Consider the following 22,948-nt stretch of genomic DNA (forward strand, 5'->3'; position numbering starts at 1 on the left):
GCCCACAGATAAAGGAGCAAAGATCTTACGGCTCGAAATGCAATAAGCCAGCCTGCAGTTGATTCTCCTGAAGAGTTGCTTGTTGATGGGCCAGAGTATGAGGGTAAAAAGCTGAATTGTGTTGATGATGAGTCCTGAGACGATGAAGATGTAGCATATGAGGAGATGGCACAGAAACTGGGACTTCAAAAACCCAATGAGGTTCATGTTTTTTGTATTGACCTCTGGAGAATACTCCTCTGGAGAACTCAGGAAAAAGCCTGAAGGAAAAAAACAAAAAACAACAGAGACCAGATGTTAGCAGTGCACATTTTAAAGGATGAAACAGAATTTAATCAACCAATAGCATTTATTGAGTGCTTATTGTGTGCACACCACTTTACTAAGCACTTGGGAGAGTACAACCCACTCTTGATCCCACTGTCCTTTCTAGTTATCGCCCTATCTTCCCCCACCCTTCCTTTCCAAACTCCTAGAAAGAGTCGTCTACACCCGCTGCCTCAAATTCCTCAACTCCAACTCTCTCCTAGACCCCCTCTAATCTGGCTTCCATCCCCTACACTCCACTGAAACTGTTCTCTCAAAGGTCACCAATGACCTCATTCTTGCCAAATCCAATGGTTACTACTCTATCCTACTCCTCCTCGACCTCTCAGCTGCCTTCGACACTGTGGATCACCCCCCTCTCCTCAACACACTACCCAACCTTAGCTTCATAAACCCCGTCCTCTTCTGGTTCCCCTCATCTCTCCGGCTGTTCATTCTGTCTCCTTCGCGGGCTCCTCCTCCCCCTCCCATACCCTTACTGTAGGGGTTCCTCAAGGGTCAGTTCTCAGTCCCCTTCTGTTCTCCACCTATACTCTCTCCTTTGGTGAACTCATTCGCTCCCACGGCTTCAACTATCACTTCTACGCTGATGACAATCACATCTTCACCCATTCTCTCTCCCTCCCTCCAGGCTCATATCTCCTCCTGCCTTCTGGACATCTCCATCTGGATGTCTGCCTGCCATCTAAAACTCAACATGTCCAAGACTGAGCTCCTTATCTTCCCTCCCAAACTCTGTCCTCTCCGTGACTTTCCCATCACAGTGGACGGCACTACCATCCTTCCCATCTCACAAGCCCATAACCTTGGTGCCCTCCTTCACTCCGCTCTCTCATTCACCACACCCATCCAATCCATCTCCAAAACCTGCCAGTCTCACTTCCACAACATTGCCAAGATCTGCCCTTTCCTCTCTAACCAAACCACTACCTTGCTGGTTCAATTTCTCATCCTATCCCAACTGGATTACTGCATCAGCCTCCTTTCTTATCTCCCATCCTCCTGTCTCTCCCCACTTCAGTCTATATTTTACTCTGCTGCCCAGATTATCTTTCTACAGAAACGCTCTGGGCATGTGAATCCCCTCCACAAAAACCTCCAGTGGTTGCTTATCAAACTTCAAATCAAGCAAAAATTCCTCACTCTCAGCTTCAAGGCTCTCCATCATCTCACCCCCTCCTACCTCACTTCCCTTCTCTCCTTCTACAGCCCAGCCCGCACAGTCGGCTCCTCGGCCACTAACCTCTTCACTGTGCTTCGTTCTCACCTGTCCCACCGTCAACCCCTGACCCACATCCTACCTCTGGCCTGGAATGCCCTTCCTCCACACAACCACCAAACTAGCTCTCTTCCTCCCTTCAAAGACCTACTGAGAACTCATCTCCTCCAGGAGGCCTTCCCCCTTTTTCCTCTCCTCCTCCTCCTCTTCCCTTCCCCATTGCCTCCCTCCCTCTGCCCTCCCCCTCCCCCTTCCCCATAGCACTTGCAAATATTTGTACATATTTATTACTCTATTTATTTTATTAATGATGTGTATATAGCTACAATTCTATTTATTCTGATGGCATTGATGCCTGTCTGCTTGTTTTAATAATAATAATAATAATAATGGCATTTATTAAGCACTTACTATGTGCAAAGCACTGTTCTAAGCACTGGGGAGGTTACAAGGTGATCAGGTTGTCCCACGGGGGGCTCACAGTCTTAATCCCCATTTTATAGATGAGGTAACTGAGGCACAGAGAAGTGAAGTGACTTGCCTAAAGTCACACAGCTGATAAGTGGCAGAGCCGGGATTTGAACCCATGACCTCTGACTCCAAAGCCCAGGCTCTATCCACTGAGCCACGCTGCTTTTGTTCTGTTGTCTCTCTCCCCCTTTTCGACTATGAGCCCGCTGTTGGATAGGGACCATCTCTATATGTTGATAATTTGTACTTCCCAAGCGCTTAGTACAGTGCTCTGCACACAGTAAGTGCTCAATAAATATGATTGAATTAATGAATGATTACAATGTAACAGAGTTGACAGATACATTCTCTACCCAAGACGAGCTTAAAGTCTAGAATTCACAGTTGATAATACAGGCCATTCATCAGATCTTACAGGAATTGACTGCTTTCTGAAAAAGACACATTAAGACATGTATTCCTCTATCACTAGAGGAAAGAGAGAAGTTTGGGTGATGTGAAGACAATACTAACTGATGGGTAAGGCAGAGAGAAACATACACTGAACAATTTTGAAATCAGAGAGATTTCAAAATGAAACAGTCACCAGTGGAGGTCAATGAAGCTAGCTCCACATAGAAGGGGAAAGCTAGTTGTGGGCAGGGGATATGTTTATTATATTGTTGTGCTGTATTCTCCCCAAGTACTTAGTACAGTGCTCTGCAGAGTAAGCACTCAATAAATATGATTGATTAACTGGAATGGAAGGAGAAGCCCAAAGGACTCACTCCTAAACATTCCTCTCTGAGGGAAGGTTTCTTTTTTTATGGTATTTGTTCATTCATTCATTCATTCAATTGTATTTATTAAGCACTTACTGTGTGCAGAGCACTGTACTAAGCGCTTGGGAAGTATAAGTTGGCAACATATAGAGATGGTCCCTACCCAACAGCGGGCTCACAGTCTAGAAGGGGGAGAAAGACAACAAAACAAAACATACTAAAATAGAGTAATAAATCTGTATAAACATATATACAGGTGCTGTGGGGAGGGGAAGGAGGTAGGGTGGGGGGTGATGGAGAGGGGGAGAGGAAGGAGGGTACTCAGTCTGGGAAGGCCTCCTGGAGGAGGTGAGCTCTCAGTAGGGCTTTGAAGGGAGGAAGAGAGCTAGCTTAGCGGATGTAAGGAGGGAGGGCATTCCAGGCCAGGGGGAGGATGTGGGAGGCAAGAACAAGGCCCAGTGAGGAGGTTAGCAGCAGCAGAGTGGAGGGTGTGGGCTGGGTGAGTGCTTACTATGTGCCAGGTGTTATACTAAGCAGTGGGGTCCAACACACTTCATATCCCATATGTGGCTGGCAGAATTAATTTGATTTTAGAGATGTGATAACTGAGTCACAGAGAAGTTAAGTGATATGCCCATGGTCACGCAGCAGACAAGTATGGCCTGGTTTCTCATTCAATGCAAATATCTCTCTCATTCAACCCACATATTCAAACTGCCACCAAATCCTGTTGGTTCGACCTTCACAACATGGCTAAAATCTTCCTTTCCCTCTCTATTCAAACTGCTACCACACTAACCCAAACAGTTATCCCGCTTTGACTACCACATCCGCCTCCTCGCTGACCTCCCTGCCTCCTGTCTCCTCCAAGTCCAGTCCACATTTCACTCTTCTATATGGAACATTTTTTCCCAAAATAATTCGGTCCACGTTTTCCCACTCTTCAGGAACCTCCAGTGGTTGCCCTTCCACTTCCGCATCAAGCAAAAAACTTCTTACCATCAGGTTTAAAGCACTCAATCACCTTGTCCCCTCCTACCTTATCTCGCTGCTCTCCTGCTACAATCCAGCTGCACACTTTGCTCCTCTAATGCCAAGCTATTCACTGTACCTCTATTTTACCACTAACCCCTCACCCACATCCTGCTTCTGTCCTGGACGCCCGCTCCCTCTTCATGCAGCAGCAACTTGGTGTAGTGGATAGAGCACGGGCCTGCGAGTCAGAAGGTAAAGCTCTGTCACTTGTCTGCTGTGTGACCTTGGGCAAGTCACTTCATTTCTCTATGGTTCAGTTACGTCATCTGTAAAATGGGGATTAAGACTGTGAGCTGCAGGTGGGAAAAGGGACTGTGGCAAACCCAATTTGTGCTTATCCACCCCAGCACTTAGTACAGTGTGTAGCACATAGTAAGTGCTTAACAAATACCATAACAATTTTTTATTATATTCAACAGACTATCATTCTCCCCAACTTCAAAGCCTTCCCTTCTCTCCTTCTTCCCTTCTCTCCTCTACAGCCCAGCCCGCACCCTCCACTCCTCTGCCACTAATCTCCTCACCGTGCCCCGTTCTGGCCTGTCCCACCGTCGACCCCCGGCCCACGTCATCCCCCTGGCCTGGAATGCCCTCCCTCCCAACATCCACCAAGCTAGCTATCTTCCTCCCTTCAAGGCCCTACTGAGAGCTCACCTCCTCCAGGAGGCCTTCCCAGACTGAGCCCCCTCCTTCCTCTCCCTCTCCTCCCCCTCTCCATCCCTCCGGCCTTACCTCCTTCCTTTCCCCACAGCACTTGCATATATGTATATATGTTTGTACATATTTATTACTCTATTTATTTATTTTACTTGTACATATCTATTCTATTCATTTTATTTTGTTAATATGTTTGGTTTTGTTCTCTGTCTCCCCCGTCTAGACTGTGAGCCCACTGTTGGGTAGGGACCGTCTCTATATGTTGCCAACTTGTACTTCCCAAGCGCTTAGTACAGTGCTCTGTACACAGTAAGTGCTCAATAAATACAATTGATTGATTGATTTATAGCACTGTACTAGGTGTCCAGCTCCTTGTGGGTAGGGATGGGTCTATCAACTCTGTTGCACTGTACTCTCCCAAGTGCTTAACATAGTGCTGGGCATATAATTAGTGCTCTATAATCATTGAGTACAATACAGTAGCTTGGGTAGACATGATCCCTGCACTCTAGGACCTGAGCTTCAAGAAGCATCCATTTGCTCATTCCCCAAAGCTTTTCCATTTAATTGGGTGGGGCACACTAGTTCCATGGGCACCCAATAAATCACTTGGACCAAATATGGCAGATTCAGACTAATTTTCTACTGCCAAGGAGAGACAGTGGAGAAATTTGGTAATGGATTTAAATTAACTTGAACAACTGGCACGGACTTTCAGGCATGAGTTCCCTGCCCAATCACTTGGCAGGGGTTCCATTATACTTGCTCAGCTCACAGAACTGGGGGTGAAGCTTTTTTTTAAACAAAGCACCTACATACAACCACACTCTCATCGTTTTCAGTAATTGGAAATAGTTTTTCCAGATGTGTTAGCATTATTTGTCTCTAACGATTGAAAAAGATCATCAGTGTGAAATGATATTAAGTGCTTCCATCTGTAGAGTGTCATGCACAATAATACCCAAGAACAAACAAGGTCACTTCCCTCTAATGCTCTGTATGAAAGCCAAGGACATCCACGCAGATAAATAAAACTACCCGATAATTAAGAGGCGGTATAATACCTAAGAGTAGAAAATAAATGACGGATAAGAAGCTGAATTATTTACGGTGTTGGCATTGTTTGCTAAATGGCAGTACAAGGCCTAATCGTATCTCGAATTCAATGAAGATGCTCCTATTGCATCTGATTGGCCAAGAAAGACTTGTGAAGGTCTTGGAGAGAGAGGACGGAAACCGTTTTAGATGAATCAATCAGTGGTATTTATTGAGCGCTTACTGTGTGCAGAGCATTCATTCATTCATTCATTCAATCGTATTTATTGAGCCCTTACTGTGTGCAGGGCACTGTACTAAGTGCTGGGGAAGTACAAGTTGGCAACATATAGAGACCGTCCCTACCCAAAGCAGGCTCACAGTCTAGAAGGGGGAGCCACACAGCAAAACAAAACATATTAACAAAATAAAACAAATAGAATAAATATGTACAAGTAAAATAAATACATAAATAGAGTAATAAATACATACAAACATATATACATGTATACAGGTGCTGTGGGGAGGGGAAGGAGGGGGCTCAGTCTGGCCTCCAGCTGGTGGGAAATGGCTCCCGGGGAAGCCCCAGCCCCGCACTTTACTAAACATTTGGGAGAGTACAGTATGATGCAGTTAGCAGACATGTCTCAGCCAACAAGAGGCTTACAGACTAGAGGGAGAGACAGATGTCAATATAAATGAATAAATTACATTTATGTAAGTTAAAGCTGTGAACGCTGGATGAGAACTCATGAGGCCAGATGTGGCCCAAAGGAATGAGTGTAAATTGAGAAAAGGGAATCCAAAACAGAGCTTTGAGGGACAACCAGTTAGGGAGTGGGAGGCAATGAAGGAGTCAGTGAAAAACACTGAGAATGATGGGCCAGAGAGAAGTAGGAGGACAAGTAAGAGAAAGTTCTCAAAGAAAACAAGGATGATAATGGTACTGGTTAAGCATTTATTATGTGCTTACCACTGTACCAAGCACTTGGGTAGATACAAGATGAAGGTCTGCATACAGTAAACACTCAATAAATATGATTGATTGTTTGAGCACACAGAACAGAACCAAGGGAAAGATAAGCAAATGAAAGGTCAGTGGCAGATTCGGTTTGGAGGAGAGATCAACAGGAAAGCTTGCTGGAGAGTCTTTAAAAAAAAATGTGTGATTTGTTAAGCACTTATTATGTGCCAGGCACTGTACTAAACTCAGGGGGTAGATACAAAATAATCAGGGAGGACACAGTGTACCATATGGGGTTTCACAGTCTGAATCCCCATTTTTCAGATGAGGTAACTAAAGCCCAGAGAATTGAAGTGGTTGCCCAAGGTTACCCAGCAGGCAAGTGGTGGAGCCAAGATTAGAACCCAGGTCCTTCTGACTACCAGACCCTTGCTGCTTCTCAATATTCGAAGCAATGGAGTAGATATGTGTTAATCACATTGGACACAGTCCTTGTCCCACCTAGCACTCTTGAAGCCCAGAACTCACCACTGAACATGGAGGAAAGATGAACTGGTCATACTTAATGTAACTGATTTTCCTTGTAACTTAAACAAAATTATAACTGATTGGCTTATAGTGGCTTTCACTAGTTTCCAATCTTGAACTCCTATGGTGTGTTGGCAGCAGAGGAATGTTCTCAACTGCTTTCTGCTGGGAATTTGTTGGGAGATTTTTTTATTGAATTAGACTATAGTGATTAATTATGGCAGATTATTATTTTAGCAGTTAACTGAAAGTAGGTTCAGGGCACCAGGCACAAGTAAATGCCTAGAGGGAGAAATGTCTGCAGTGTAATTGTTCAGGAAATGATAGTTCTGTGTGATAATTATAAACGCCTGTTTTGGGGGTAGCTCCATAGCTTAGTGGCTAAGCTGTAACCTGGAATCACGATGACTAGGAGAGGTGACCCCAAATCCTGGCAAGGTATCCAGGGCCAGTGGGAGAGGTCACTTCTATGGCAAATTCTGTTTCTCCATGTGCCTCAGTAATAGTAGCATTTGTTGAGTACCCATTTGGGAAGTACAGAATAATGTGATAGGTATCCTGTCCACAAGGAGTTTACACTCTAACAGGGTTCAGAAGCTACCTACCCTCTAATCCAAACAGAACTCAGATTTCAGGTTTTCCTGGTCCCACTCTCTCTGGACCCTAAATTCATTCCTTTATGCCTCTCCAGGTCCCCATCTCCACCTTTATTCCAAATCTCTTTCTGGACCTTTTACTTTTTCTACAGCCTCACCATGATGGACAACTCTGGCACTGGCACTGATTCCCAGACCTGTGTTCTTTCCACTAGGTCACGTGATTTCTCATGTCCACAATTATCCTCACAGTGGCCAGTCATGGCAAACCATGGCTTTCAGAGATCAGGTGAGAAAGCCAAAATGGTAGTCAGCACTTTCCACTTTGTCTATGTCCTCTCCACTAGTGTCCTCCTAGAGCCTGCTGCCTCTTCATCACACCTCTCGGGGCTCAACTCTCAGAGTGCCCTGGGCACTGTTTGCCACTTGCCAGGATTTCTTTTTTTAAAATACTTAGTATGAGCCAGGAATTGCACTAACCACTGGGGTGGAAACAAGCTCATAAGGTTGTCCCATGAGGGGGATTACTGTTTTAATCCCCATTTTACAGATGAGGTAACTGAGGCCCAGAGAATTGAAGTAAGTTGCCCAAGATCACCCAGGAGGCAAATGGCAGAGCCAAGATTAGAACTCAGGTCCTCCTGACTCCCAGACCCATGCTCTATCCATTGGGCCATGCTACTTCTCTACTTAGCTGCTGCTGATCCAGGCCTATCTCTCCACCAGACGGCCGCATGACTCCTCTGGGGGGAGGACATTCCCTCATCACGGCTCTCAAGGCCCTCAGCATCCCTCTCTTCCGAGCCTCCATGTGGCCTCCCCAGGACCCTACACCGGTTCTCCTCCCTGTCACCGAGGAGCCCCATCCAAGCTTGCCCCCCATCACCGCAGGCAGCCATGTTAAATGGCTACTTCCCTCCCACCATCGAGTATTCCTGCTCCTGGCATGTTCTGTCTCCAAGATCGGCTCCTGGTACACCCTGGGCCCTGCCGACACCCTGTGAGGACTGAAGCCACTGCTGACCTCGCCACCAGATGGCCCCGGGGCTCCTCTGGGTGCCTATCATCCCTCCATCATGGTTCCTGGGGCCCTTGGCATCCCCCTCTACCAGACCTCCATGTTGCCTCCCAGGGACCTTCTACATCACCAAGGAGCCCCCGTCCCAGCCTGCCCCGCACCACCCCCAGAGGGCACAGAGATAAGGAGCCCTGGGTGTCCTCCACACACCCATGCAAAGGCTGGAGAGCTGCTGTCAAAGTCATCGCTGTGGACTCCATCAGGGCTACAGTGGGCTCTAAGCCCTCAGAACCCCCACATCTGCTCCTCCTTCTGCAGCACCCTACTGAAGCGATGTGACTTAGTAGATAGAGCATGGGCCTGGGTGTCAGGAGGACATGGGTTCTAATCCTGGCTTCACCACATGTCTGCTGTGTGACCTTGGGTAAGTCACTCCTCTTCTTGGTGCCTCAGTTAACCTCATCTGTAAAATGGAGATTGAGACTATTAGCCCTATGTGGAACAAGGACTGTGCCCAACCTGATTAACTTTTATCTACCCCAGCACTTAGAACAGTGCTTGGCACAGAGTAAGCACTGAACAAGTACAATAATTATTATTAATTTTATTACTGATCTAGGTTTTATCTATTTTATTAATGATGTGTATGTAGCTATAATTCCATTTATCTATTCTGATGATATAGACACCGGTCTACTTGTTTTGTTTTGTTGTCTGTCTCCCCTTTCTAGACTGTGAGCCGTCGTTGGGAAGGGACCATCTCTATATATTGCCGAATTGTACTTTCCAAGCATTTAGTACAGTGCTGTGCACACAGAAAGTGCTCAATAAATATGATTGAATGAATGAATGAATCTTTATATTGTCTCTGTGTTTTCTTTCATATTTCTCTATGAATCTGTCACCAGTCTCCTCTCCCCATTTTAGTTCTTAGACTGCGAGTCCACTGAGGGACAGAGACCGCATCTGATATCCCACCTGTGTATTCTTTCCCAGCTCTTAATTCAGTGCTCTGCAAAAAGTAGGTGCTTCATAAATACAACTACCTCTATGTGATAAATCAATATTCTGCTACTAGAGGAACCATATCAGCAGTCCTATTAATCAATTATATTTATCAAATGCATTAAAAAACACTGTACTAAGGCTTAGGCAAAGGACAATAAAGTAGTCATGATTACTAATGATAACAGTGATATTTCCAGGTGCCAGGCACTGTATTAAATGCTGGGATTGATGTAAGATAACCAAATCAAATACAGTCTATTTCCCTTACAGGGATCACAGTCTAACAACAAGAGAGAACAAGTGTGGCATCCCAATTTTTCAAATGGGGAAACTGAGACACAGAGAAGTTAAATGACTTGGGCAAAGTCACGCCACAGTGAAGTGGCAGAGCTACAACTTGAATCCATGTCCTCTGATACCCTGGCCCATGTTATTTCCATCGGGCCACAGTGATCCCTACTTTTTTGCAGATGCTACATTTAAATTGCAGTTTTTGAAATTAGTCTAGAAATCTTTACAAATATTTAGAGCACTTGCTTTAGAAATCAGACCAAGTCAAATTGGGGTTTGGCCTCCCCTTTTATAATTTATGGCATTTGTTAATTGCTTACTATCTGCCAGGCTCCAATACTAAGCACTGGGGTACATTCATTCAGTGGCATTTACTGAACGCTTACTGTGTGCACAGCACTGTACTATGCAGTTAAACTGTACTAAGCTTAGATACAAGCTAATCAGGTTGGACACAGTCCATTGTCCCACTCAGGGCTCAAAGTCTTAATCCCCATTTTATAGATGAGGTAACTGAGGCACAGAGACATGAAGTGATTTGCCCAAGGTCCCACAGGAGACAAGTGGTAGAGCTGGGATTAGAACCCAAGTCCTTCTGACTCCTAGGCCCATGCACTAGGCCATGCTGATTCATCTCCCACAGAGAGTAGCTCTGAAAGGATGTCACATTTTCGCTTCCAATCAACCTGAATAGTCTTCTGTACAGTCTTAACTTGTACGGCAAATAAATTTGCTAACAAGTCCATGACCTCATTAAAAAAAAATAATTCCAAACTCCTGAACGGAAGATCAATGATATTTATTGAGGGTTTATTAGGTGCAGAGCACTGTACTAAGTGCTTGTGAGAGTACAATATTACAGAATTAACAGTCACATTCCCGGTCCACAGTGAACTTACTGTCTAGACTGAAAGCTCCCCCTGTACTATAAGCTCTTTATGGGCAGGGAATATGCCTATGCTGTACTGTACTCTCCCAAGTGCTTAGTACACTGCTCTTTTTATGCCCATATTGTACTGTACTCTCCCAAGCACTTAGTACACTGCTCTGCACATGGTAAGCACTCAAAAAATACCACTGATTAACTGATTACAGTCTACATGAAAGAACCAAGGAACAGAGGTGAGCTAGGAGCTATACCTGAGGAAAATCCATTTCTATGAATTTCTACACCTGTCTGATCCCAATGCAAATAGCAGTGACATTTCCCCAGCACAACTTCTAAATGAAGATCATCCAGCAAATACTGAACCGTTTTTCAAATTATGGATCCCAACCAAGTCAGAAATTGAATGAAAAAATGCAAAAGCCTGGGGATGAGTTGAGCAGTCAAAGTGCTCTAAAACAGTAACTTTGGAGCACATTTACTAGAAGTATGAAATAGTGTACTGAATAATTGATTCTCATTCTAACCTACTCGAATGAAATGGATAGAAACCAAAAAAAGTCAAGAAAGACCTACTTTAATAACTACAGAGAAATGGGCCTATTAGTTAATGTGGCAAAAAGGAGTCTCTAAAATGCAATCAAATAGAAGTGACCCTTGCTGTTGGTTTGGAATCTTTAAAGCTGGTTTAAGAAGCCTGACGGAGGGTCACATAACAAAAGGACACACCTCCTCCAGGAGGCCTTCCCTAATTAATCTCTCATCCCTACACCCTATCTCAGACCACCACCCCATCACTTCTGAGTCACTTAAGCACTTGGGTACCCAAACCTGACACCCCATAGCACGTATATGCATCTCTTTAAACTAATTTATTTTAATGCCTAGGTCCTCTGCTAGATTAGAAATCACAGGGATCATGTCTACTACTACTACTAATAATAATAATAATAATAATAACTGTAGTATTTGTGAAGACCCTCTGGACTGTAAGCTTGCTCTTTGGGCAGTGAACGTATCTACCAACTTGGTTACACTGTACTCTCCCAAGTGCTTAGTACAGCGCTCTGCACACAGTAAGCACTCAGTAAATGCTACTGATTGATACAGATTTTAGTATGTGTCAAGCAGTACACTAAGCACTAAACCAGAGACAATACAATCAGATCAGACATATTCTCTATCTTTCAGGAGAATGAACTAAGAGAGAGGGACACCAGGTGTGTACTCTCCATCTGTAAAATAGGGCACAGTGAAATTAAGGAACTTCTTTGAGGCCACACAGCAGGAGTGAAGGTGCTGGGTCCCCAGACTCTTAAGCCTGGGATCTTCCCAATAGGTCAAACTGTTTTTCACATACTCTATTGTCCCAACTCTGTTGCACTGTTCCAGTGCTCTTGACAGAGTTTGTGCTCAATAAATTAATGACAACCATTAATTAACCGTTGTAAGTGCTGGGGGAGATACAAGGTAATCAGGTTGTCCCATGTGGGGCTCACAGTCTTAATCCCCATTTTACAGATGAGGTAACTGAGGCTCAGAAAAGTTATGTGACTTGCCTAAGTTCACACAACAGACATATGGTGGAGCCGGGATTAGAACCCATAACCTCTGACTCCCAAACCCGTGCTCTTTCCACTGAGCCACGCTGCTTCTCAAAGTAATTAATTAATTACTGACTAATTAATTGATGACAACCATTTAGACTTTCAGCTCAGTGAAATACTGAGGTGACTGTTGAAGATACTTGGGCTTTATGGTGCAATCATTCCTTAGAACCACCAGAGTACTTCAAAGTTATATGCTTTCAATCTCTCAGCTATATACCATAGAAAATATCGGTTTAGGTGAAATAACTTGACAGAGACTGTTGAAAAAGGGTTTGTTACATCGATGATACACATTGCTTTATGTGGACAGTGTACAGAAGGATCACATTGTGATCCTCCAGTAAGTAAGGTATTATATAGCAAGGTTTTAAAAAAAAAATTAATGGCATTTGTTAAGTGCTTACTATGTGCCAAGCACTATACTAAGCGCTGGGGTAGATACAAGCCAATTGGGTTGGACACAGTCAACATCCCATATGGAGCTCACAGTCCTGATCCCTATTTTCCAGATGAGGTAACCGAGGCACGAGAACTTAAGACACTTGCCCAAGATCACAGAGCAGACGAATACAGTTTCACTGTGGTCTAATGGATAGAGCACAGGCCAGGGAGTCAGAAGGACGTGGGTTCTAAACCCATCCCCTCCATGAGTCTGCTGTGTGACCTTGGGCAAGTTGCTTTACTTCTCTGTGCCTCACTTACCTCATTTGCAAAATGGGGATTAAAACTGTGAGCTCAATGTTGGGCAGGGACAGTATCTAACCCAATTACCGTTTACCTACTCCAGCACTTAGTACAGTGCCTAGCACATAGTAAGCACTTAACAAATACCAGAATTATTCCCCTCTAGACTGTCAGCTTATTGTGGGCAGGGAATGTTTCTCTTGTTATTGTTGTATTGTACTCTCCCAAGCGCTTAGTACAGTGCTCAGCACATAGCAAGTGCTCAATAAATATGACCGAATAAATGAATGAAGTAATAATAATGATGGCATTTGTTAAGCACTTACTATGTGCGAAAGACCGTTGTAAGTGCTGGGGGGGATACAAGGTAATCAGGTTGTCCCATGTGGGGCTCACAGTCTTAATCCCCATTTTACAGATGAGGTAACTGAGGCTCAGAAAAGTTATGTGACTTGCCTAAGGTCACACAACAGACATATGGTGGAGCCGGCATTAGAACCCATAACCTCTGACTCCCAAGCCCGTGCTCTTTCCACTGAGCCATGCTGCTTCTCAAAGTAATGAGCTATGAAGTAGTGGAGCTAGGATTTGGAGCTAGGATTAGACTCCAGGTCCTCTAACTCCCAGACTCCTTCTCTTTCCACTAGGCCACAGTGCTTCTCTTGGAAGCTGATTCCTCCATGGCAAAGGAATAAAGGATCCATTAGAATACTGCCCAACAGTTGGGAGCCTATCAATCAGTGGTATTTATTGAGCATTTCCTCTGTGCAGTGCATACTGGGAAAGTACAAAAGACTATAAAAATACAAGCCCTGGACTCCAGGAGCTTGCAATCTAGAGAGAGATAGGATGTGATGGATAGGGGTGGGCGGGAAATGTGCCTACCAACTCCGTCATGTTGCACTCTCCCAAGCACTTACTACAGTACACTGCATAAAGTGCTCAATAAATGTGATCAATTGATTGACAGCCAAGAGGCTCACAGTGACCAATCCCATAGTCACTCCGCCCGGGAGGCACCGATGCATTGCTCTGGCTGCTCCTAGCCTGCAGGGATGTTCAGCTAGCTCACCAACAGATATTACCCTGGTTTTATACATCCTGTATAACAGACCTCTGCTCTTTGATGAATTCACACAAATCTCAATATTCCCAACAAAGAAAGTGATGGTGAGGTGGGGAGATTGATAATTGTATTTCCATGACTTTCAAAAGGGAAGCCCAAATGGATTCAGAGACTTAAGTCAAATGAGGGTGCAGGGAGAGACTCATTTGGAAATGAAGAGCACTTAGATTCAGCCAATCAATCAATGGTATTTATTGAGCACAGTGTGGCCTAATGGAGAGAGCATGGGTTTGGGAGTCAGAAGGACCCAGGTCCTAATCCTGACTCCACAACTTGTCTCATGTGACCTTGGGCAAGTCACTTCACTTCTCTTTCTTTGAAAAATAGCGACCTTGGATAAGACACTTAACCTTTCTGTTTAGTTCCTCAACTGTAAAATACAGAGAAGAAATCTATTTGTTTGTGTCTTATTTTTATGGTATTTGTTAATTGTATACTATAAGCCAGGCACTCTACTAAACTCTCGGGTAAATACAAGATTCACTCATTCATTCAATGGTATTTATTGAATGCTTACTGTGTGCAGAGCACTGTACTAAGCGCTTGGGAAGTACAAGCTGGCAACATATAGAGACAGTCCGTACCCAACAGTGGGCTCACAGTCTACAAGGAGGAGACAGACAACAAAACAAAACAAGATAATCGAATTGGAGATAATCCCTCCCCCACACAGGGCTCAAAAATCTCCAGTGGCTACCAATCAATCTGCGCATCAGGCAGAAACTCCTTACCCTGGGCTTCAAGGCTGTCCATCACCTCGCCCCCTCCTACCTCACCTCCCTTCTCTCCTTCTACAGCCCACCCCGCACCCTCCGCTCCTCTGCTGCTAACCTCCTCACCGTACCTCGTTCTTGCCTGTCCCGCCATCGACCCCCGGCCCACGTCATCCCCCGGGCCTGGAATGCCCTCCCTCTGCCCATCCACCAAGCTCTTCCTCCCTTCAAGGCCCTACTGAGAGCTCACCTCCTCAGGAGGCCTTCCCAGACTGAGCCCCTTCCTTCCTCTCCCCCTCGTCCCCCTCTCCATCCCCCATCTTACCTCCTTCCCTTCCCCACAGCACCTGTATATATGTATATATGTTTGTACATATTTAGTACTCTATTTATTTATTTATTTATTTATTTTACTTGTACATATCTATTCTATTTATTTTATTTTGTTAGTATGTTTGGTTTTGTTCTCTGTCTCCCCCTTTTAGACTGTGAGCCCACTACTGGGTAGGGACTGTCTCTATATGTTGCCAACTTGTACTTCCCAAGCGCTTAGTACAGTGCTCTGCACACAGTAAGCGCTCAATAAATATGATTGATTGATTGATTAGGGCTCTACCTCAGTTTCCTCATTGGTAAAATGGGGACTTAGACTAAGAGATGTTAAGTGACTTGCCCAAGGTCACACAGCAGACAAGTGGCCGAGCAGGGCTTAGAATCCAGGTCCTCTGGCTCCCAGGTATGTGATTTTCTTCATCTACACGAGTAAGAACCCAAGGTTCCAATAAGTAGAAAACTGTATCAAAATAATGATGCGTACTCTGAGCCTGGCAACCATAACTAATGTGTCACGTCTCTCATACACGATTCTACAAGGTTCTTTCTGGAAAAATCTCTTAACAATTCCTCTTCAATCCCTAAGTGACATTAGAAAAAGCACTCCAGATTCAATATCCTTCCTAAAAAAATCTCTGCCACATCAACAATCATCTCAACAGCCCCATACATCATCACTGACAAGATCTTTCTTAATTCAACATGGTACGCATCAAGGCATCCTAAAGAAACAGTTGTAAATCCCACCCTGAAAAGGCCTATAACAATGCAACTCTGGTGAATAAAACTGCAATGAGAGCCAACTACCTTAAGACCAGAAGAAGAGTTGTGATGGCTTGGAATTAGCATATGATTTATTCATTCATTCACTCATTCAATCATATTTATTGAGCACTTACTGTGTGCACAGCACTGTACTAAGCACTTGGGAAGTACAAGTTGGCAACATATAGAGACAGTCTCTACCCAATAATGGGCTCACAGTCTAGAAGGGGGAGACAGACAACAAAACAAAACATGTGGACAGGCATCAAGTCATCAGAATGAATAGAAATAAAGCTAGTTGAACGTGATTAACAAAATAAATAGAATAGCAAATATGTACAAGTAACATAAATAGAGTAATAAATCTGTACAAACATATATACAGGTGCTGTGGGGAGGGGAAGGAGGTAGGGCGGGGGGATGGAGAGGAGGAGAGGAAAAGGGAGCTCAGTCTGGGAAAGCCTCTTGGAGGAGGTGAGCTCTCAGCAGGGCTTTGAAGGGAGGAAGAGAGCTAGCTTGGCAGATGTGCGGAGGGAGGGCATTCCAGGCCAGGGGGAGGACGTGGGCCAGGGGTCGACGATGGGACAGGGAGAACGAGGTACAGTGAGGAGGATAGCGACAGAGGAGCGGAGGGTGTGGGCTGGGCTGTATAAGGAGAGAAGGCAGGTGAGGTAGGAGAGGGCGAGGTGATGGAGAGCCTTGAAGCCGAGAGTGAGGAGTTTTTGCTTGATGCGTAGGTTGACTGGCAGCCATTGGAGATTTTGAGGAGGGGAGTAACATGCCCAGAGTGTTTCTGCACAAAGATGATCCGGGCAGCAGCATGAAGTATAGACTGAAGTGGGGAGAGACAAGAGGATGGGAGATCAGAGAGGAGGCTGATGTAGTAATCCAGTTGGGATAGGATGAGAGACTGAACCAGCATGGCAGCGGTTTGGATGGGCAGGAAAGGGCGGATATTGGCAATGTTGCGGAGGTGAGACTGGCAGGTTTTGGTGATGGATTGGATGTGAGGAGTGAACGAGAGAGCGGAGTCGAGGATGACACCAAGGTTGTGGGCTTGCGAGACAGGAAGGATGGTAGTGCCGTCTACAGGGAAAGTCAGGGAGAGGGCAGGGTTTGGGAGGGAAGATAAGGAGTTCAGTCTTGGACATACTGAGGTTTAGATGGTGGGCAGACATCCAGGTGGAAATGTTCTGAAGGCAGGAGGAGACCCGAGCCTGGAAGGAGGGAGAGAGAACAGGGGCAGATCTAAATCTGGGTGTCATCAGATAGATGATAGTTGAAGCCGTGGTAGCAAATGAGTTCACCAAGGAAGTGAGTGTAGATAGAGAACAGAAGGGAACCAAGAACTGAGGAACCCCTACAGTAAGGGGATGGGAGGGGGAGGAGGAGCCCGCAAAGGAGACTGAGAAAGAATGGCCAGAGAGATAAGAGGAGAACCAGGAGAGGACGGAGTCTGTGAAGCCAAAGTTGGATAGCGTTTTGAGGAGAAGGGGGTGGTCCACAGTGTCGAAGGCAGCTGAGAGGTCAAGGAGGATTAGGATGGAGTAGGAGCTGTTGGATTTGGCAAGAAGGCGGTCATTGGTGACCTTTGAGAGGGCAGTTTCAGTGGAGTGTAGGGGACGGAAGCCAGGCTGGAGGGAGTCAAGGAGAGAGTTGGTGTTGAAGAATTCGAGGCAGCGGGTGTAGACAACTCGTTCAAGGTGTTTGGAAAGGAATGGTAGGAGGGAGATGGGGTGATAACTAGAAGGGGAGGTGGGGTCAAAATAGGGTGCTTTTTTTTAGGATGGGGGAGATGTGGGCATGTTTGAAGGCAGAGGGGAAGGAACCAGTGGAGAGTGAGCGGTTGAAGATGGAAGTTAAGGAGGAGAGGAGGGAAGGGGCGAGAGATTTCATAAGATGAGAGGGAATGGAGTCAGAAGCACAGATGGCTGGAGTAGTGCTTGAGAGGAGGAAGGAGATTTCATCTAAAGATACTGCTAAGAAGGATGGGAGAGTAGTCGAGAGGGTTGAGAGCAGGGGGGTTGGAGAAGGGGGAGGAGTGATGTTGGGGAGCTCAGACCTGGTGGAGTTAATTTTACTAATGAAGTAGGAGGCCAGATCAATGATCTCTGAAAGATGATGGGGTCGAGAGGGCGAAGGTCTCTGTGAGGTAGTAATATAGATTTACAGGGGAGAGGAGTGTGAGTGAGGAGGCAGATGAGAAGGTTATGATCAGAGAGAGGGATTTCAGAGTTGGTGAGGGTGGAGAGAGTGCAGTGTCTTTTCCTCCCTTCAAGGCCCTACTGAGAGCTCACCTCCTCCAGGAGGCCTTCCCAGACTGAGCCCCCTCCTTCCTCTCCCCCTTGTCCCCCTCTCCATCCCCCCATCTTACCTCCTTCCCTTCCCCACAGCACCTGTATATATGTATATATGTTTGTACAGATATATTACTCCATTTATTTATTTTACTTGTACTTATCTATTCCATTTATTTTATTTTGTTAATATGTTTGGTTTTGTTCTCTGTCTCCCCCTTCTAGACTGTGAGCCCACTGTTGGGTACGGACTGTCTCTATATGTTGCCAACTTGTACTTCCCAAGCCCTTAGTACAGTGCTCTGCACACAGTAAGCGCTCAATAAATATGATTGATTGATTGATTGATTGATTGGAAATGATGATCCACTAGAAACCACTCCTTTTGAAGCCAGAACTAGGTAAACCAGTTTTGGTGGGATGCTTACCTTCTTTGGCCTTCCTCTGTGGTCAAGGTGTCAGGCTGGAATGTACCTATGACATCACTCCATTACCCACACACATCCTGCATTCCAGAACGACTGAAGGCTTGTGACGTGCCATCTGAGAATGAGAAGCAGCATGGCTTAGTGGATAGAACCCAGGCCTAGGAGTCAAAAGGACTTGGATTCTAATCCCAGCTCTGTCACAGATTTGCTGTGTAACCTTGGGCAAGTCACATTTTCTCTGTGCTTCAGTTATCTAATCAGTAAAACAGGGATTAAAACTGTGAGTCCCAGGTGGGACAGGGACTTACTTCCAAGCCCAGGATCTTTAATATTAATAATAATAATTGTAATTGTGGTATCTGTGAAGCACTTACTCTGTGCCAGGCACTGTACTAAGCACTGGGGTGGATACAAGCAAATTGGGATGGACGCACTCCCTGTCCCATGTGAGACTCACAGTCTCATTCCCCATTTTGCAGATGAGGTAACTGAGGCACAGAAAAGTGAAGTAACTTGCCCAAGGTCACACAGCCAGTATGAGAGCCCACGCCTTCTGACTCCCAGGCCTGTGTTCTATCCACTACACCATGATGCTTTTTCCACTGGGCCATTTATTGAGCACTGTACTAAGTGCTTAGGAGAGTATAATGTAGCACTTAGAACAGTGCTTGGCACATAGTAAGTGCTTAACAAATACCATCATTATTATTAAACTGTAGATCTACATTGTACTCTTCTAAGCACAGTACAATGTACAAGTCATCTACAGAGTTGGTAGATACATTCCCAGCCCACATGCTTCCCCCAGTTCTAGCCAGGATCCTGACCACAAGGGGATTAAGGCACACAGGGGTTCTGGGTAGAAATGACCAAGGGTCAGAAAAGGAACAGAGGAAGAGTCCTTATCACCATCAGTGGTATTTATTGAGTGCTTATTGTGATCAGAGCACTATAGTAAGCAATTGAAAGAGTACAATACAACAGAGTTTGTAGGGACATTCACTGCCCACAATGAGCTTTCAGTCTAGAGGGGAAGATGGTCATTAATATTCATTGACAATTTATAATATATAATTTATAAATATACACATAGGTGCTGTGGGGCAAATATCAAATGCCCGAAGGTCACATGTCCAAGTGCTCAGATGAGGCAGAATGGAGAGGGATCCAAGGGAAAGAGGACTTAATCAGGGAAGACCTCTTGGAGGAGAGAGTATCTTAATAAGACCTTGGAGGTGGGGAGAGTGATCTAGGGTACATAAAGGAGCAGTGTGGCTCAATGGAAAGAGTACGGGCTTTGGAATCAGAGGTCATGTGTTCAAATCCTGGCTCCACCAATTGTCAGCTGTGTGACTTTGGGCAAGTCACTTAACTTCTCTGGGCCTCTGTTCCTTCATCTGTAAAATGGGGGTTAAGACTGTGAGCCCACCATGGGACAACCTGATCACCTTGTAACCTCCCTAGCACTTAGAACAGTACTTTGCACACAGTAAGCACTTAATAAATGCCATCCTGATTATTATTATCATTATTATTATGGAGGAGGAGGGAGTTGCAGGGTGAGAAACAGAATGAGGAGCTGCTTGGCCTACCAGATAAGAGCACAAGCCTGGGAGTTGGAAGCACCTCAGTTCTAATCCCGACTCCGCCACTTTTCTGCTGTGTGACCTTGGGCAAATCACATAAATTCTCTGTCCCTCAGTCACCACATCTGTAAAATGGGGATTAAGACTGTGATCCCCTTGTGGGACGTGGACTGTGTTCAACCTGATAAGCTTATACCCCAGTGCTTAGTACAGTGCCTGACACATAGTAAGCGCTTAACAAATATCAAAACAAAACAAAGAATTATGTGTAAGTCCCTTGAGGCTGAGTCCTGGGTCCCCTTCTATTCTCCATCTTCACCCACTCCCTTGGCTTCAGCTATCATCTCTTCATGGATGATTCTCAAATAAGCAGCCAGGCTCAGCCCTGAGACTTCTCTCTTCCTCTCATTTCCTCTTCCCTTGGGTAATAATTAATAATTCTGCTATTTCCTCAGTACTTACTATATATCAGGTTCTAAGCACTGGGGTAGATACAAGATAATCAGGTAGGACAAGGTCCCTGTCCAACTTGGTGTTCACAGCCTAAGTAGGAAGCAGTACAGACTTGAGTGTCCCACCGATACCTGTCCAAAGCAGAACTCCTTATCTACCCACCTAAACCCTCATCTCTCTCTCTCACCTCCCTCATTTGACCTATATCTCTAGACTGTTAGCTTGTTATGGCTAGGGAATATGTCCGTTAATTCTGTTGTACTGTACTCTCCCAAGCGTTTACTACCATGTTTGGCACACAGTAAGTGCTCAATGAATACCCCAATGGATATTCAGGCTGTCTCCAAATAGTTTTGGTTCTAGCTTCATAACATCACTACCATCTGCACCTTCCTCTCCATCCAGTACTTTGCACACAGTAAGTGCTCAATAAATACGATTGAATGAATTCAAACAGCAACCACTCTGACTCAAGCACTTAATATAGCCCACCTTGACTACTGCATCAGCCTCCTCAATGACCTCCCTGCCGTCTGTCTCTCGCCTCTCCAGTTCACACTCCACTCAGCTAACCAGATCATTTTTTCAAAAGCGAAGTTCAGCCCACCTCCATTAATCATCATTCACCACTGGGTCTCTCTCCAGGCCTTCTGCTGTTCCTTGGAGAAAGGATTGGGAGCACGGAATATCTAGACTGACGTTGATTGGCCCAAAGCTCTGGACTAATGCACAGTAGCCTCTGACCTAGTAAATATTACCACCTATATTAAATATTAATCCTAGTGGAAAGAGCATGAACTTGGGAATTGGAAGGACTTGGGTTCTAATCCCCATGTGGCCTTGGGTCTGCTGTGTGACCTTGGACAAGTCACTAAACTTCTCTGTGGCTCTTACTCCCTCCTAGTTAGAATGTGAGCCCCAGGTAGGCCAGGGACTGTGTCCAACCTGATTAACTTGCATCTATCCCAGAATTTACAACTGTGCTTCATAATAAGGGCTTAGGAAGTACTATCATTATTATAATCATTATTATTCTCTGGGGGAGTGTAAACACCCAAGAGAGGAAGGGTTAAGAGAGGAAGTGTAGGAGTGGATTTATATCACTACTGCAAGCACGACAGTGATGGATACTGTCTCCCAGATGATCAGCTGGGCATTTCTACCTTCTGAGGTGGGAGGAAATGGGGAGGAGGGGAATGCAATATGGCCAAATGCTTAAAACACAAGCCTGGGAGTCAGAAGGATGTGGGTTTTAATCCCAGCTCTGCCACTTGTCTGCTGGGTGATCATAGACAAGTCACTTCACTTCTCTGGGCCTTGGTTGCTTCATCTGTAAAATGGGGATTAAGACTGTGAGTCCCATAAAGGACAAGAACTGTACCCAATCTGATTAGCTCCTACCTACCCAAGTGTTTAGTACAGTGCTTGGCACATAGTAAGTGCTTAACAACAACAGAAAAAAGGCAGGGACAGGTTAGGAAACCAAGGTGAGTAGAAAATGCAGGGAGATTTATTCTTCCCTACCTGAATTCTCCCCCATCTAAGTATGGTGGTCCAAGGCTGAGGGATGCCTGGCCCAAAATTTCCCAAAACCTAGAAAATATCTCCAGCTTGATCCACCACTGACAGATAGAAAAGGTTTTCTAATGGTAATGAAGACTGTGGCATTTTGTTAAGCTTTCACTATGTGAGCCCTATGTGGGACAGGGACTGTGTCCAACCCGACTGCCTTGCATGTATTGCACTCTCCCAAGCACTTAGTACAGTGCTCTGCACATAGTAAGCACTCAATAAATACTCAGCGTAGAACAGTGCCTGGAACAAATACCTCACTTAAAATACCGCACTCACTATGTCTCAAGCATTACACTAAGCACTGGGGTAGACGCAAGTTAGTCAGGTCAGACTCAGCGCCTGTCCCACACAGAGTTCAGACTAGGAGTGAGAATGGATTTGAAACCCCATTTTACAGATGAGCTAACTTAGGCACAGAGAAGTAAAGTGACTTGCTCAAGGTCATAGACCAGACATATGGCGGAGCTGGGGTTAGAACTCAGGTCCTTCTGACTCCCAGACCCAGGCTCTTCCCTGAGGGGCTGCCCTCTGCACCCCCAAACCATTGTTCGTGACTCCAGTTCTGGGACTAACGGGATAAAA

General features: G+C 45.2%; 1 protein-coding gene across 2 annotated transcripts in view; it reads right to left on the reverse strand.

Moving 5' to 3' along the window:
• Positions 1 to 22,948, reverse strand: part of AGPAT4 (1-acylglycerol-3-phosphate O-acyltransferase 4) — a 167,372-nt gene that overhangs the window by 121,401 nt on the left and 23,023 nt on the right. Inside the window, exons 2-3 of one of the 2 annotated variants that reach the window (XM_038741155.1) lie at positions 18,753 to 18,867; positions 30 to 260 (exon numbers count right to left, since the gene is read on the reverse strand). In XM_038741155.1, coding sequence (XP_038597083.1) covers positions 30 to 207 — 178 coding nt within the window. In that variant the 5' untranslated portion in view covers positions 208 to 260; positions 18,753 to 18,867. The remainder of the gene's footprint in view (positions 1 to 29; positions 261 to 18,752; positions 18,868 to 22,948) is intronic. The other variant, XM_038741164.1, reaches the window with a different exon arrangement.

The sequence above is a fragment of the Tachyglossus aculeatus genome, chromosome 2, assembly GCF_015852505.1.
Source record: "Tachyglossus aculeatus isolate mTacAcu1 chromosome 2, mTacAcu1.pri, whole genome shotgun sequence".
NCBI classification, from domain to species: Eukaryota; Metazoa; Chordata; class Mammalia; order Monotremata; family Tachyglossidae; genus Tachyglossus; species Tachyglossus aculeatus.